This window comes from Sceloporus occidentalis, unplaced genomic scaffold, assembly GCF_023333645.1.
Source record: "Sceloporus occidentalis isolate IW3139 unplaced genomic scaffold, rSceOcc1.0.p SCAF_26, whole genome shotgun sequence".
NCBI lineage: Eukaryota > Metazoa > Chordata > Lepidosauria > Squamata > Phrynosomatidae > Sceloporus > Sceloporus occidentalis.
The window spans coordinates 8160838-8178234 of record NW_028317006.1 but is presented as its reverse complement, the minus strand read 5'-3'; the positions used below and the strand labels follow the sequence as shown (position 1 = coordinate 8178234).

At 39.0% G+C, this 17397-nt stretch overlaps 1 protein-coding gene across 1 annotated transcript; it reads left to right on the top strand.

Annotated features, from left to right (window-relative positions):
- Positions 1-3267: 3267 nt before the first annotated feature.
- Positions 3268-16165, top strand: LOC149300118 (recQ-like DNA helicase BLM). The gene is made up of 21 exons (XM_089485560.1): positions 3268-3365; positions 4038-4642; positions 5286-5445; positions 5690-5781; positions 6584-6713; positions 7103-7665; positions 8073-8261; positions 8932-9050; positions 9350-9463; positions 9952-10050; positions 10133-10281; positions 10494-10600; positions 11095-11255; positions 12291-12486; positions 12604-12794; positions 13313-13451; positions 14049-14248; positions 14497-14692; positions 15101-15223; positions 15570-15759; positions 16006-16165. The coding sequence occupies exons 1-21, from the start codon at positions 3268-3270 to the stop codon at positions 16163-16165; spliced, it is 3981 nt and encodes a 1326-aa protein (XP_089341686.1).
- The last annotated feature ends 1232 nt before the right edge of the window (positions 16166-17397 follow it).

Genomic DNA, 17397 nt, shown 5'->3' with positions numbered 1-17397 from the left:
ATATTTGGCCATTATAGTCTATAGGCATTCCATTTTGTCATTCGTTTTAGTATGCCCCTTTCCCCTGCTGTCTGTAGAAAAACCGAGACGTTTTGTATATTATATTATTATTAACCCCTTAACGTCCATTGCCGGGTCAGGCACGTCATGCAAAACGGTCACTTAACGACCTATGACGTGCCTGACACGTCATCAGACTTAAACAAGCTTAGAAAGTGATCAATGATCACTTTCTAAGCTTAAACGGTGTTGCTGTAATGCCTCGATGTCGAGGCATTCAGCAACACCGAGATCGGCATGATGGGCCATGTCTGGCCCCTCCCCGGGGCGTCAACAGCCGCCATACATTGTATGGCAGCGGACGCCCGTTTTAAAAGCGTTTAGGAGGCGATCAACGATCACCTCCTAAACTTCAATGGTGTCGCTGGAATGCCTCGATCAGGAGGCATCCAGCGACACCAAACACTTACCTCTTGATGGACTGTGACCGCTCCGGAGAGCGGTCACAGCCGCAGCTGCACGCAGTCTTCACCATCCGCAAGATGGCGGCGGTCCGGGAAAAAAATAATAAAGTTGAAAAAGTTCGCTAGACAGTCTCCTGACCTTCTAGAGAACTCTGGCTCCACTTGCTGGTTGAATACAGGTACTGCATTCAACCATACAAGTCAATGGAGGCCAGCTTTCTAATCACTATGTGATTAGTAAAATATTTTAAAAAAAAAGAAAAAAAAGAAAAAAGAAAAAAAGAAAAAGCTTAAAAAAAACATGGTAACATTTAAAAATTATTATGCTTTAGAGGAACTATCCAGTTCCAGCAAAATGTAAAAAAAAAGTCCAAAAAGAGTAAAATAAATAAAATAAAAAAATAAAGTTTATTATTATGAGCAAGTGCTAAAATTAGCGCTGTATCTTCCCAAAAATCCTGACGTGGAAAAATTTAAATAAAAGCATTTCAAATACCCAAGGGGTGTCTAATTTAAAAAAAATGAATGGTTTGATGGGGTAAATTGGAGTGGCCGGGCTCAAAGATAGGGCATAGGCACAGACTGACCGAAATGGGGGGAAAAAAAGCGCACTTCCAAAATGTGGCATTTTAACCTCAAACACCAGACAAACCCATACATGTGGGGTATGAATGAACTCGGGAGATGTTCCTGAACACATATTAGGGTGTTGTTTGATAGTGACGTATACCTGGAGCTATAAATTTATACCCAAAGTACAATTTGTGTGAAAAAAAAATAAAAAAAAAATACTACCACAAAGTGTGGCAAAGGCTGGTGGTAGAATCTGATGCATGGAAAGGGTTAAATACTACCATTTTAAGTACCTTGGGGTGTCTAGTTTTCAAAAATATATGGTTTTATGAGGTAAATTGTAGTGGCCAGGCTCAAAGATAGGGCATAGGCACAGACTGACCAAAATAGGGGAAAAAAAGCGCACTTCCCAAATGTGGCCTTTTAACCCCAAACAGCAGTCAAACCCATGCATGGGTGGTATCACTGTACTCGAGAGATGTTATTGAACACATATTAGGGTGTTGTTTGATAGTGACGTATACCTGGAGCTATAAATGTATACCCAAAGTACAATTTGTGTAAAAAAAAATACCAAAAAAATACTAACACAAAGTGTGGCAAAGGCTGGTGGTAGAATCTTATGCATGGAAAGGGTTAAAATACTAGCATTTGAAATACCTTGGGGTGTCTAGTTTTCAAAAATATATGATTTGATGGGGTAAATTGCATTGGCCGGCTTCAAAGATACCCGAAATGGCACATGGGGGGAAGAATTACCAGATTTGGAAAAAATGGTTTTGAAATAGCAAAACGCTACCTGTACTTAATGCTCCATAACGTGCAGAAAAAAGCAAAAAAACATAAAAACATTGGGTATTTCTAAACTCAGGACAAATAGTAGAATATATTTAGTAGGTTTTTTCATTAGCTTTTTTGGATGGGTAAAAGATTTTTGGGGTAAAAGTCAGAAAATGTGGGGTTTTTTTTACATTTTTCATCATATTTTATTATTATTTTTTATGGGAAATTAGATAATATGATTAAAACAATGGTATCTGAAGAAAGCCCTTCTTGTCCTGAAAAAAACAACATATAATTTGTGTGGGTTCACTAAATGAGTGAAGAGAAAATTACATCTAAACACGAACACTGCAAAAGTATTAAAACAGCCTCGGTCCCAATGGTACAATAGGTAAAACACAGCCTGGTCCTTAAGGGGTTAACTATGGAAAAAGCTGTACAGAAAATACAATGGTTATGTTTCGCTGGCCTTGACCAGAGAAAAGGCGTCTGAAGTTCATTGGAGCTGAACTTCCACTAAACAGAAGGGAAAAGGCTTTTCTGGAAAGAGAGCAGCACGGTATTAACACACGGAGCCGTTTACCAACCAGCAGCTGTAACGCAAACACACTAATACCGTGGCGCTAATGCAGGGACTAGGCGAATGACGTAATTTATGCGCGCCGTCTCCCTGCTGCGTTACTAGGGGCGTGGTCGAGTCACGTCTCCGCTTGTACACGGTCAACCAATGAGACGTCTATCAAGGATTCGGCGCCAACAGACAGCGAAAACATTACAGAAACAGTGAAAACGCAGCTACAGGCCCTGGGATGTGATAGGGACGAATAAAACTGCAGGTATAATAACGAACCGGGTTACTACCGGCTCGCACATCATATTCCTGAAGTCCAATTGTAATTTCCCGTTCCCCCCGTCTTTACGTGTTTTATGTGTGTAAATCTTTGTTCCTTAATTGTATAGCGACGGTAAAAAAAAGTGAAAGGCGGTATTTTACCGTCCAAGCCTCTTTGTATTACATTTGCACGTGCCATATTTGGAATGTATTGCTCGTGTCAAAGTTCCGTGTCAAGTCAAATTGTACATACTACTTGTTATGTCCTGTCCGTTGTACAGCGCTACGGAATTTGATGGCGCTATATAAAACAATAACTAATAATGAAGAGACAATGTATATTACTTCACTGATAATCTAGATTGGAATTTAAATATGGTACTTTTCATGGCGTTTATTTAGCCTCTCGTCATTTTTCACAAGTTTCTCCTTCAGGTTTGAATGACATCTTACTAGACTAGGAAGTACTAATTGGGATGGAATTATTATTGTTGTTATTGTTAGTCAGATGAAAGAATAATTATGGGGGGGTCTAGGTAGTATAAAATTAGCAATATAATGCATTTTATACGTAGTGGAAAAGATAGTTTATATATAATATATTTATTTCAGAGTATGGCTGCTCTTCCTCTGAACAACCTCCAGAAACAACTTGAACTGTTCACCGCAAAGGGTACTTGCAGCAAGCTCTCTCTTCAGAAGCCGAAGCCAAGGTGAGTACATAAACTTTACAGCTCTAAGTGCTCTTATTCCTAAGTGCCCCGATGGGAAAAAAAAAATGCCACCATCCAAATGAATATACTTGCTTTTTGGCAATATAGAAATCTCATCATGTTACGGATGTTTTTGTGTTGTCCCGCATACTACTAATTAGGTTACAAAAGCCAGGGTACGATGGTGTTACGTGACGATGAAATTATCAACGTAAGATAGTTGTTGGGTTTGCGGCTCTTTTGTCAAAGCATGCTTCAATTCAAGTGTATTGTCCATGTTCCTTTTAGTGTGTAAGTATTGAAAGTGAGAGCAGGTGATCCCTGGGCATATGAGCCATTCATTGATTCTACACCTTACATTGAAACATTCATTTCTAGGAATACCTGATGTTTTGTTAGCTGTATATATAGTATTTTTATTTTTTTTATTTGGCAAAGACCTCCCTTGTTACTGTTACTTCAGATGCAATTCAAACTGCACATCAGTAATTCAAGAAAGAGAATGTAACCCTATTCCCACAAGCACTCGTACCGTAGTATTTGGGCGCACACCATAATGATACAAGTAATGGGATTTCTGTGTTTAGGTTGGTAATGCTGCAGAAACAGGGAGCCCTGTGTATTCTGTAATTACAAGGCAGTGATTTGTAGCCCTTCCTATTTTTATTACAGTGTTTTTACATTTAAAAAGAAAACCTCACCAGATGGATTGTCTTCACCTGCACTGGTTCAGATAAAGCATCATGTCCCTCTAAAGGAAAAGAATGTGAATACGGCTGACCGCATCATTTCATCACAAAACATATCTACCTCGCAAAAGCCTAAAGAAAATGCTAAAATTAATGCATTTTTCAACCCCACCTGCACCAAACCACCGGAGCCTTCAAAGCAACTCCTACCTAAGAAAAACATTCAAGGAAATACTTCCCAAAGCACGAGTGTCCAACAAGCAGCACAGGTTTCTGAGATAATAGACTGCAATTCCTCTTTTAGCTCCACACATAACCTGGATGATTGGGATGATCTCGATGATTTTGACACATCTGTGTCTCCCAAGAGTCAAATGCCGAGCAAAACGCAGAAATGCAGCAAAACTCGAGAGTTGACATCCCCTAAAAGCCTGAGCCTACGGGTATTGCCCAGTGCAAAAAGTGTCTCTGCCAGGTTTTCTTCTACAAGTGATACAGGGGTTCCTGAAGCACCACTCATTCTACCTGATCAGAAACTGGAAGTTCCAAAACCAGTTAATGTGGCAACGGATGACAACAAATTATTGGGTCTGTTCTGATGGTTATTTATTAACAAGAATGTAAATTTGTTTTAGTACCTTTTTTGTTTTGCAAATGTGATAATATTGGTCCAAGTGCTGTGTGAGAATATTGTACCGTTGTAATGCCTACAAGCCGGTAAAGCAGTATACACTAGTAATTAGAAAAAAAAATCCTATTAAGGATTTTCCTCTCATCCAGAGCACATGCACACAAAACAGACATGTGTTGGGTTATATATAAAAAGGGATTCTGGTGCAAAGATTGAAAAAGGAACTTATGCAAGCTACAGTATATTACATTGGTCTTTGTAATAGGAGTGCTTGGTCACTTTGTATACCTCACAGTCATAGTTCCTTTACATTCCTCCCAAACATTGCTCTTTTGTCAATCTTTAATAAAGACTGCACTTGTATCTAGGGATTGTGTAGTAGTTTGCTGGCACATCTTTCTTTGTATGCTGACTTCCATTCCTTCTGGATCTATAACTCAGTGTTAGTTTGTGTTTTTAAATGCCATTTCAATCTAATTTAAATATAAAGGTACTTCCTAAAATATTTTTGTTGTAAAAAAAAAATAAAAATCCATAAAGGGTTTTTGATTATTCTTGAAATTTTCCTATTTATTTAGCAGTAACCTGTATCTTTTTCAGGTGATATAGAGGAAGCCACTCACAATTTGAGAGACGATTCTGACTGTATGTCAGAGACACTGGCTCAAGAGTTGGTAGATAATGACTGTGATGCGGATTTTGTTCCACCGTCCCCAACAGACAGTTCTATTTCCTCTCCCTCACTGATTAGAAGCATTTGGTGAGCAGCTCTATTCAATGTACAGATCTAGTGTTATCCCAAGACACTGCATGAACTTGTTAATTGCTAAATTTTAGTGGCTATATTGTAATTTTATTTCCATGTATGCGTTTCAAGAAAACCCAACGCCCACAACCTTACTTAAATAAATAATTTTGCCAAAATTGTCTGGCATTTTTTGTCTGTTTCGAATCGCAGATTATGCCATTGCCTTTAAATGACCAATTGTGTTTCTCTCCATTAGTTCCCTAAAGAAGCAGTCATTGTCTTCCGGCATTGATCCTAGTCTACCTGCACGTGTAACAGAACCACTAACGGAACAGCGTTCTTCAAAGGGTAAGATACAGATCCCGGATGCGTGCGTGACAGTAAAGTAGCCCACATAAAAGTGTTGCAGCCATGTATGAAATCCAGTGCAGAAAACAAGTAACAAGTCCTACAATTGATTGCAATCTATGTCTTATTATCCAATTAGATTGTTTTGCAGCTAAATATTGATGTTTCAGGAAAAATTTGTGGCTGAACTTTGATTTTCTTTAACTGTGGTAGATTATAGAAAAAAAATACTTATTGTCGTTTGCTTAATTGATTCCTACAAAATAAAGTTTTGGGTTTTTTTGTCATCTGAAAACGATTTTATTTATCTGGTATTTATTTTCTTAATCGCAAACAAATTACGCAGCACTGTACAAGTTTTGAGGGCTCCTGCTGATGAGCTTACCATCTAAGGGAGTAGTAAGGGTAATTGAAGCAAAAGGAGGGATGAAAAGAGGGAGTAGTAGCTCTCTTTGTAGCAGTATTTAGGGCTAACTGTTACAGGGGGCAGATAAGGATGTATAAATAAAATGAACCGAGCGGTGGGTGGGTTAGTGCTTGGTTTCAGAAGGTGGCTAGCACACAATTTGGAATGTAACCACTGGATGCAGGCCAAAACAAGAAAGAGACCTGTATATGCATTGAAACAAGATTTAAATAATTTTGGTGAATAGTTTCAGGAAACGTCAGTTGACTTTAACAAGTTATTCCCACCTACAAATCTCGTAGTTGCGTTTTTCATATGTGTATGAATTTAAGAGTGTAGAGCGTATACTTCCTATATGTCGGATAAAGATACTTCTTACTGCGTCTTTTCATTCAGTTGGACGGAACGTGCCACCTGGACTTTGGGCCGTCATGTTAGAGATATGTGACTTAGTTGACAAGATCCCTCTGTCAGAGCTGAAGACGTTGTCCTACGGAATGGATCTCCAGAAGAAAAGGGATATACGGTATGTATTGTCCAAGGAGGGTGATATACATAGATGCAGACCAATACATTCACAGTGCATTCACTTTTGGGGGCCACTCGAAGCTGCACGAGAAAAGGAACGCCGTGATATGATGTCCTATCCTGTTGCTCCTTGTCTTAAAGCATGCAGCGCCTTTTAATAAAGTCTATTGAGGCTCTGTTGACCCGGCAGACCCTCTATAGTTTAAATAAGCTGGTTGGCAAACATCTTTGTAACCGGCTCATTGTGTAGCCCGACACAGAGGAGCTTTGTTTTGTACTAAGGGTAATGCTGACCTTGGAAAGGATAAGTCACTGGTGCAGACACTTACTATGTCTCAGTTACAAACATTTGTGTGTTGCTTTAACAGACTGTATGTGCTCTTTCAGGAAACATCTCATGTCAGATGAATCTGTTTTCCATTCTTCTGCTGATGAGGAATCTGTGTTCGCTTTATGTCCGCATTCATCATCCCCAAAGAACAGGGTGCCTGAAGGGACGCCTGCCATAAACACGGGCAGCTCATCAAGGGGTGATTTAGGACAAAAGTTTAGATTCAACTCAATAAATCGGCTATCGGATACGACCTGCCAAATGAAGAGTGTAACCTATTCTTCCTTCCAAGGTGTAGATGTTGCAACTCTAGAGTGTGATCTTAGTATTAGTGGGTTCAACACCCCGCACACTGAAAAAACAGTCCCCACAAGCACCTGTGCAAGGCCAGCCACTCATTCTACAGACTCTGTGGACAACATTGACCTTGACTTTGATATTGATAATTTTGATATTGATGACTTCGATGATGTGCAGGGCATTGAAAGTTCAGTGCCGGCTCCTGCTGCCCATGCCCCTCAATCACAGTACCTACAAGTAAAGGAGGCTCAAGCTTATACAAAAGAGAACACTACATTGTTTAAACCATCTGGACCAAGTGGCATTTCTGGGTTATCAGGTCAGTTTATGTAACGTGCATTAGTATTTATTTCCTCATGTATGTTGAATAGCTCTGGCCTCATGCTGTGAAGGGTAGGTGCCAGGTCTGCTGTTTCCGAAGTATACAAAAACTCGGTCATGAATGATTGCAAGTGAACCTAAATCTATCCCGTGACTATGCTTACATTTACCATATTCTTGAAAGAACTTCTTAGAGAACATTATTAACTCTTATTGTTTTATCAAATACAAAGGAGGCAACATTTGGACCAAGAGCTGAATATGAGACAGGTTGCCATCTGTTGCCCCCAATAAATAGATTTTACCATTTTCTAACATTATCCTTCCATGCTAAAATGCAAATAATTGCCCTGTAATATAACCTGTAAAAATACCCCTTTTACAACCTTGTTTTTTTGTCATTAGACTCTCTGCTACAGATGCAAGTGGAGAACCCGGCTCATGAACGTTTTAGGGGCTTCAACTTTCCCCATTCCAAGGAAATGATGAAAATTTTCCACAAAAAATTTGGCCTGCATCGTTTCCGTACAAACCAACTAGAGGCCATTAATGCGTCGCTGTGTGGCGAGGATTCCTTCATTCTCATGCCAACAGGTAAGTCATCACAACCCTTCCTGCTTTTATTTATTTTTATTACACAGCAAAAAAAATTTTTTATAGGTCAAACAAAAAGCCATATATTTTTTTAAATTCAGTTCCCCTCCAATTTCATTTTGTTAAACCACTAGTTGGCATCCTGCATGGGTAATGTGATTTAGTCATTTTCTCTTTTTTTTTATCTGTATTTTCATGTGTGTGGTCCATATTTGATCAGCTAGGGGGGGTTGAATATTGCGATATTATGTTAAAATTGAGTCCAGTACACAAAGATCTTAAAATATCTGCCAGTAGTACAGGCATGTCTTGTCAACGAATAGCTTATGTGTACTAATGCATTATGATTGATTTAAAATAAATGTGGGACATCTAGGTAGGCAGGCTGTATGAAAAAGTGGTTTTGTCTGATGTATTAAGCAATCATGTTAAAATTGTGTTTTGTGTTTTTTTTGTCTACGAATAGGCACTTTATTTTTCTTCCAAGTCCAGTTTTATCCCACTAATGCATTTCAAAGGGACAACATTTTTAGAAATAATAAAACCGCTGAATGTTTACAAAGAATTAGCAGCATATGGAGATGAAGTTTAGAGACCTCATTTGATTGAGATTCTTGGCTCTGAATTGGTGGTATCTAGTGTTTTATACACTGCGCTGCTTTCTTTCCAGGTGGAGGGAAGAGTCTTTGTTATCAGCTACCAGGCTGTGTTTCCCCTGGAGTTACCATTGTGATCTCTCCCCTCCGGTCACTGATCGTGGACCAGGTCCAGAAGTTAACCTCTCTAGATGTAAGTGCTTTAAGATCAAACTAGGTATAGGCCTGAAGACATCGATTGCAGATAAGGAAATGCATTACATTCTAAAAAGATCCGTTATTGCTCCTGCTAATGCTTTGGTAAAAAATATATATATATATATATATATATATATATATATATATATATATATATAATTACAGTGTGTATTTCCTAAATAATGCCTGAATACAAAGTTATTTTTAAGTGTAATGGCACTTAAACTCTAAGTTTACTTAGAGAATATATGGCGAACTCCACAGAAGCAATAAGGGTTTATTTTTCTTCTGCAGATTCCTGCTACATATCTTACCGGAGATAAGACGGATGCAGAAGCGGCTAGCATTTACCTGCAGCTCTCAAAGAAAGACCCCATTATAAAACTCCTGTATGTTACCCCAGAGAAGGTAAATAACCAGTGTGCTTACTGCATGAATAACCTGGGGGTTTATGCATATAGATGTCGTACTTCAATAAAGGGCTTTTTCCCTTGTGTGTCCCAAGGATAGCCAACAGCCAGACCTCTGCCTCCATATGAGCTTCTAAAAAATATATACAGTTTGGTAAAGCGCAGAACTTTTAACAAATGTCAGTAAAGAGTTTCATACCGCAGGTTATCCCTGGGGATATTGCAACTGTGTGTTTACATGAGGTCTGAACAGCATTAATTTGGTGGTAGACATGAAAATATCTAAATTCATGCATTTTGTAGTTGAATTGTTAAAGTTTTTTGTGTTGATTGAAAAACTACATTGAAATGTTAAATGGTAAACTGGGGACAGACAGAACAATATAATGACCCTATACCTTTATCTCTTTGGGGTTGTAATTATCCGAAACTACTTCTGTGGGTTTGCAGGGCCCATTAAATCAATATTGTGTTTGTGTTTTGTAGGTATGTGCAAGCACAAGACTTATGTCTTCCATGCAAAATTTATATGAACGTAAGCTGCTAGCACGTTTTGTCATAGACGAGGCTCATTGTGTTAGTCAGGTAAGTTATCTTAACGTACACATTCCTGGTTACTTCTTAGTTGTTTTTGTGCATGACGTTAATAGATCCTGTCTCGCTCCAGTGGGGGCACGATTTCCGGCCGGACTACAAGCGCCTCAATATGCTGCGACAGAAATTTCCCGCTTTGCCAATGATGGCCCTCACAGCCACTGCAAATCCTCGTGTGCAGAAGGACGTTCTGAACCAGCTAAAAATGACCAAACCCCAGATGTACGTGTGATATCTTTTCTGGGGGAAAAGGGAATTGGGTCTTTACAGTGAAGCCTGTGCCGTTTATTATGTAGGATATAAAACCAATGTATATTGTTCTGATGGGTAGGATAAAAATAAAACACATTGCATCTATACTACAGATTCCTCTGTTTAAACATATCTATTTACATCTGTGTCTAGATTATTTCTATATTTTCTGTATCTTGTAGATTTACCATGAGCTTTAATAGGGAGAATCTGAAGTATGAAGTCCTACCCAAAAAACCCAAGAAGGTGGCCCTGGACTGTGTGGAGTGGATCAAGAAATTCCATCCTCGTGAGTAATCTTGCTGTGTCATAAATCACCAATGGCCTGACATGTTGAAGCATCTGCATTTATATATTCCTGCTACCGTTTCAAGGGAAAACATTATGGTGATTAAGGATCAGTTCATTTTAAAGAAAATCAGCTGTATAGTATCTCTTCAGGGGGAGTTGAAAAGGTTAGGTAGAACTTGCTGTCCACACTCGCATTATCTCTTACTTCTTTTACTACATGATTGTATTTGTTTATTTAGGGATATAATCTGAACAGAAAAGTTCAATTAACGTTTAGCAATATTTACTCTTCTAGGTTAGAACAAGCGGGTCTTATAACTAAAGGATAAAAGGCCTAGGAATGAATGACAAGAGGGCTCTGCTAAACCAATCTCTCTACATAGATATTTTAGTATTTACTTTGACGATCTCTTTGATGGTTTGGTGGTGTTGACGGATGTGTGTAGAATACTGGAGGCTAATGTATTGAATTCTAAAACTTGATGTTTCTAGATGATTCCGGTATAATTTATTGCTTGTCGCGAAAGGAGTGTGATACTATGGCCGACACTCTGCAGAAAGAAGGCCTGGCGGCTCTGGCTTATCATGCTGGTCTCAGTGACTCCAACAGGGATTATGTGCAGCATAAATGGATTAATCAGGATGACTGTCAGGTATGATACGGGAATTTGAAGGGATGGGAGGTTGTTGGTGCACATCCAGCCAGGGTGAGAAATAATGGGGCAGGAACACTCAGTTCTTTAATCCCTCACCTCTGGTATGCAGGACATTTGAGTGTACAGTATGTATATATGCTGTACATGCTCCTATGTATTCTATTGAGCAGGGTCAGGTTTTTTTTCTTCTTGTACATAGCATTAAAAAGGATGTTTTTTGCTTTTCTGCTTTATTCCTAGTGTAACATGTAACACACAGTATTTATTTGGAGTATATATTTTGTGTATAAACGTCAACTTATTTTTGTACCATTGCCCTCTCGATAATCAAAACAAATCATTGTGTTCTTCTACCGAAGGTTTTTGTTTACAAATGTTAAAGGGAATGCTTACCCTGAACTTAGATGAGGCTATTGGGGAATGTAGACACTAACCTCGTTTAAACAGAGTCCGTCTTACCTTTTGGTTCTGTAACTACTACTTGTGGCGACCTGTTTGCCCATTGTACAGTAATACAAAATATGAAAGCGCTATATCAATCAATGAATAGTAATGTTCAGCAGCTTCACAGAGTTTGATCCGGGTATTATTTTTGCTGTCTATTGTCATATTTGCAAATTTACCTAAATAGAGCCACTGGAAGCAAAATGTGTGCATTTATTATTATTATTATTATTATTATTATCTTTTATTTATATAGCGCACAACAATTTACGCAGCACTTAATACAATAGATATATTCAAGGGGTATGACAAGACAAACCGATATCAGAGCTTAAAATGTGCTGTCTATAAATTAGTTTACAACTTGTTACCGACTGATCATATTGGTTATTTAACCACCTGCAATCATAATCTCACAATGTGTCCTGTGGATTGTATGTGCACATTCTAATTAAAATACGTTTTCATTGTGTGTATTTCTAATGTAGTAGCAAAGCATTGACAAACTGTGGCTAAAATAAAGCTACTTCCTGTGAGCATTTAGGATTTTCACTGCTGGGATAACTTCTCGGTATGTATCTCCCATAGGTCATCTGTGCCACTATCGCATTTGGAATGGGCATTGATAAGCCAGATGTGCGATATGTAATTCACGCCTCGTTACCGAAATCTGTGGAAGGATATTACCAGGAGTCTGGAAGAGCTGGTAGGGATGGAGAAACATCCCACTGCCTGCTGTTTTACAGCTACAGTGATGTGACAAGGATTCGCCGTCTGATACAGAGTAAGTCACTGTGGCGGCTGTATCCTATCTTATATAAAGTTAAATTTATGTAACGTGATCAAATTCTGCAGGAGGTTGTAACTGAAAATAACACTGGTTGTGTGGTCCTTTTGCCAGTGGAGAAGGATGGGAACAGCCAAACAAAACAGACCCACTTTAACAACCTGTTCAGCATGGTGCATTACTGTGAGACTGTACAGGAATGTCGCAGGATTCAGCTTCTGGCTTACTTTGGAGAAACGGACTTCAACTCAAATTTCTGTAAGGAGCGCCCTCAAGTGGCTTGTGACAACTGTTGCAGGGCAAAGGTAAGACTCGCTACTTTGTGTGTCATTTTATTATTTTGTTGGTTTGGGGTTTTTTTTAAGCACATTCATGTGTTTTTAATAATCCATGCTTTGTCCTAAAATTATATGTTCGCAAAACAATGCTACGGCTCAATTAAAATGTTTTAGGAGAATAATCTATTTCCTTTATCTCCAGATTTATTTATTTTGCATGTGTGGTGTGTAAATAGACTTTCTAGGGCCACCCCAAAAATGCATGTTTCCCAGAATCATCTTGTGTAAGCATAAAATGACTAGACAATGATTGATCCTCTAAGGCTCACTAATATTGAAATATTAATTTGTATATGGTGTGCATTCCAGGACCTACAACCATAGATTTTGGAAACCACAGATTCCAAACATACTTATCTGCCATATCAAAATGTAAACCTCTTAAATGTCCATATTGTCCTTTTTGCTTATGATCTTGTTACAGTGATGTTTGGGGGATTGTATGTTTTAATATACTGACCTGCTTCCATCTCTGCCATTTCCAGGATTACAAACCACGAGATGTGACAGATGATGTGAAAAATATCATCAGGTTCGTTCAGAGTCACTGTTCTGCGGGACAGAGCGGGGGAAGGAATAACTCAAACCGATTGACTCTTAACATGATGGTGGATATATTTCTGGGTAAGCAGTGTGACACATTGCTAGCAATAAAACCCAAATCCAACGAAAGTATAAAACACGTTGTAGAGGGGCTGCCTTTTTTTCTGTGTACACTGGGTTAAATAATAAAAACCAAGCCACGGTAGTAGAAACATGCATAGATGTCTGGCACTGCTAAATAACATCTTAGGGCAGCTGCTGGCTAAAACAAGAAAAATGATAAAAAGGAATATAAGAGAAAGGGAAATAAAAGATAAATGGTGTCCAATAAAGCAATACAAAATCTGTAGTGCCCAAAGCCCTATAGAAAGCCCCCAGGCTCCATGTCGTGGGATGCCAGGGGAAGCATTAGCTGTTAGCTAAATTCACAGTCTGCTAATTCTAAATTGCTAAATTAAAACCATTCTGATAAAGCACCTGAACTTAAACTGTATTGTACAAGCAGTTAACCCCTTGTGTATCTCTGGACAAGTTGTTGCCATCATAAAAAGACAGCTCGTCCCTTCACTGCAATGAAGATCGAGAGATTGATTCTGGATGTAAAATAGGAGTTATTGTTCCAAACAGTGATGCAGCAGAAGAGTCACAAACGTTAATATTCTTGTTTCTTCATTCCAGGAAGTAAATCTGCAAAGGTGCAGACAGGAATATTTGGCAAAGGATCTGCCTATTCACGACATAATGCTGAACGATTGTTCCGAAAGCTGGTCTTGGATAGAATCTTGGATGAAGAGCTTTATATTACTGTAAATGACCAAGCAGTGGCATACGTGCGACTAGGGGAGCGAGCTCTGAGTGTACTGAATGGATTCAGTAAGGTGTGTTCTGCATGTTGTTGTTGTGGTCATCGAGTGCTTAATGGAATTGACCACAATGTGCAATACTACATGCTAATCATTCTTACATAATAATAATATAATCTTTAATAACTCTAAAATTAACCTGTGTTTCATACATGGGCTAGACTTTGTTGTGGTGTGTGACAGCACAGGTTGTGAACTTCCCATAGAGGTTTGGTGCTTAACCTAGGTTATAGATTCTTAATGTTCTTTAATGTCCTGATAAGGTGGAGTTCCAGGACACAGAAAATGCTAGCAGCCTAAGGAAACAGAAGTCAGCTGTTGTGGCAAACACATCCCAGAGGGAAGAAATGGTGAAGAAATGCCAGGCAGAGTTGACAGAGCTCTGCAAACGTTTGGGCAAGATATTTGGCGTCCATTACTTTAACATCTTCAACACGGCTACAATAAGGAGGATCGCAGGTGAATGTTTTGCCTCAGTGTTTTGTGGAAACCAGAATTTTGCGTTATGACATTTGTTCCAGGCTGATATTCTTTTTTCCAGTCTTTCACATACACCAACCTTTTGTATTATCTTGAATGTTTAGCTTTGTGTTATTCGGGTCAAACAAACAATAACAAGTCTGATATTGAGTTTTATTTACCATACCTCCTTAAAGTATTAAACAACAAAACTGTATAGATCACATTTATCCATATGAACTCTCCTGCAAAATATCAACAGATCGGGTCTTACACATTTAATGGTTGCTCCTGGAGTCTGTCTTTAAACTGTCCACTGGTGGCAGATATCGCTTTATCTTTTGTTATTGCTAATTTATATATTTTTTTTACGGCAAGGACACCTATGATGTTGGTTTTGTGTTCCAGAGACCCTGTCTCCTGAGCCTGATGTCTTACTGCAGATTGACGGAGTCACAGAAGATAAACTGGAGAAGTATGGAGCCGAACTCATAGATGTTCTGCAGAAATACTCTGAATGGACACTTCCAGGTGTGGCACGTAGTCTCATATGCTACCCATGTAGATTTGTTTCCTAGTTTTAGAGTAGGAAGAGCTTTCATTAGTCTGTTGCTTCACGGCTTAAAACTGAACACTCTCAGAATTCACGAATCCCCCACTTCTAGGACCAGAAAGTCTGCAGAGTTTGATCACATTTAAGGTCAATTTTTGCCAGCTAACATACTTAATGCAGTCCTAGGAGACCTGTTGTGATTGCGTTTTGTTTTTCGGAGTCTTGCTGGAGCAAATGTAGCTGTACAATAAGAGGAGATGATTGACGATTTTTCTATTGAGTGTCATTTTCGTATTTCCATTTAAACGCATCGGTGTCTTACAGTTGAAGATGTTTCGCTGAAGTCAACAAACAGTACATCAAGAATGCACCAAAGCGAGGAGGATGATGAGGAAAGAAGTGAAACATCCTCGTATTTCAGCTCTAAAGGAACAAAAAGGAAAAATGCCTCCTTTTTCAGGAAGTCAAAGAAAAGAAAGACTGGGGGAGAGGGTCAGCAGTCCCGTCCCAGGAGGTAGATCAAACCCATTTGCTTGCTCCAGACTGTCTTCAGCTAAATGATAATAATGCAAAGTATTCTTATCACCATAGCAATCAGTAAAATGGCTTCTAGGAAAGTGGACTTGCCATGGTGATAAAACCACTAGAATGACCCGTTGCACATACAAATACATGTTTAATGCTTTTATGAGCTGCCGACAACTGACTGGAAGAATATGTATTCTAAAGGAATTTCTTTTTGTTTACGTTCTGCTTGTAGCAATGCATCATACAACAGAAGCAATTCATATACCTCCAAAACATCCAGTGGATCTAACAGTGGATCACGGCCAGGAGCTGCAAAGAGACCTGGGTTCATGGCACCACCAATGCCACAGAATAACCGCCGCGTCTTAAAGCCATCCTACTCGCTCCTTTGACTTTGGATATATTTGTGGAATGTCCTATTTTTTGCTTTTTGTACTAAATATTGTTAAAAATATTAATACTTTTTTTTATAAAAGAGAACTTATAAATAAATCTTTAACCTGTTAGGAAAAATAGTATTGTCTTGTGCCTTGTTTAGCAGTTAATGTGTAATTACCGAAAATTATATTGCACCAAGAAAGGGCACTTGTGTCTCCTTAATCGTTGCTTTTTGTTTAACATTTAACTAATACACGTATATACACATAACTAAGAAAAATTATGTGGTTTGGGCAAATGCCTCAGATGCAACTGAGATATGCCTCTCAAATTTGGATTTTAAGGTTCACTAGGTATTCAAATTAAGCGGGAACTCCCACCATTTTTATTGCTAGTATCAGATTAAAAATGTGGTGCATATTAACCATTTGTATATACTCTAGTTCTGTTATCTTTAGCTTTTTATCATACTGCATTATCATGCTATCATATTTTAATCACTTATCTCCTGGATCCTCCTGTCTCCCCCCCACTTACCGGTACTTCTGAGTCCCCGGTGCTTGGTCCGGGCAGCGTGTAGAGCTCTACGCGATTCGCGTACACAACTTCCGCCGCAGCCGGATGTATATTGTTTTAAGCGTCCTTAACAAAGTGGGTTTTGAGGGATTTATTTTGAAGGACCGAAGGCAGGGGAAGTTCACTTGAGGACCGGAGACCTTGCGGGGCTCTCCCATGGCTCCCCCTGCTGACTGATATCCATTATTGCAATCAGCAATGCAGGGCTAAGGAGTCTTTGGTTATGAAAACCCCTGGGCCTGAAGGGGTTAAACATTTATTTCTGAGAGCCACATACTTTGATCAGTTGCAAACACATGTATGCATCTTCACCATTCACACATACAGCAGATCATTAGAACTGTACCCGCCTGAGTAATGTTTTTAGCAATTCTTTAATTAAAAGGACATCTAAGGAATACAATACATTATCACCAAAATGCGCTGTATGTGACACTTGGTCACTTCATTCTGTCTGCTTCATATACATTAATATAGGCTCTACACAGCAGCACATTCATATTTGAATATTGTCGTACATCTTCCCATGGAACGGCTTGGTTTTTAATAAAACAGCCTACGTGCCCCGTGAGATCAGGTGGCAAGACCGGCTGAGATGCTGCAGTGATCGTTTAGAGCCTGGCTGTGCACATCCAGCCCTTGGCTGCACTTATGTCACCAGGTTGGCTGC

Bases quoted from the DNA above. Each gene is read 5' to 3' on its own strand.
- LOC149300118 (XM_089485560.1), top strand. From the start codon at position 3,268: ATGGCTGCTCTTCCTCTGAACAACCTCCAGAAACAACTTGAACTGTTC. The intron at 10,051-10,132 runs GTAAGTTATCTT...GTCTCGCTCCAG, and splicing joins AGGCTCATTGTGTTAGTCAG to TGGGGGCACGATTTCCGGCC. The intron at 12,795-13,312 runs GTAAGACTCGCT...TGCCATTTCCAG, and splicing joins ACAACTGTTGCAGGGCAAAG to GATTACAAACCACGAGATGT.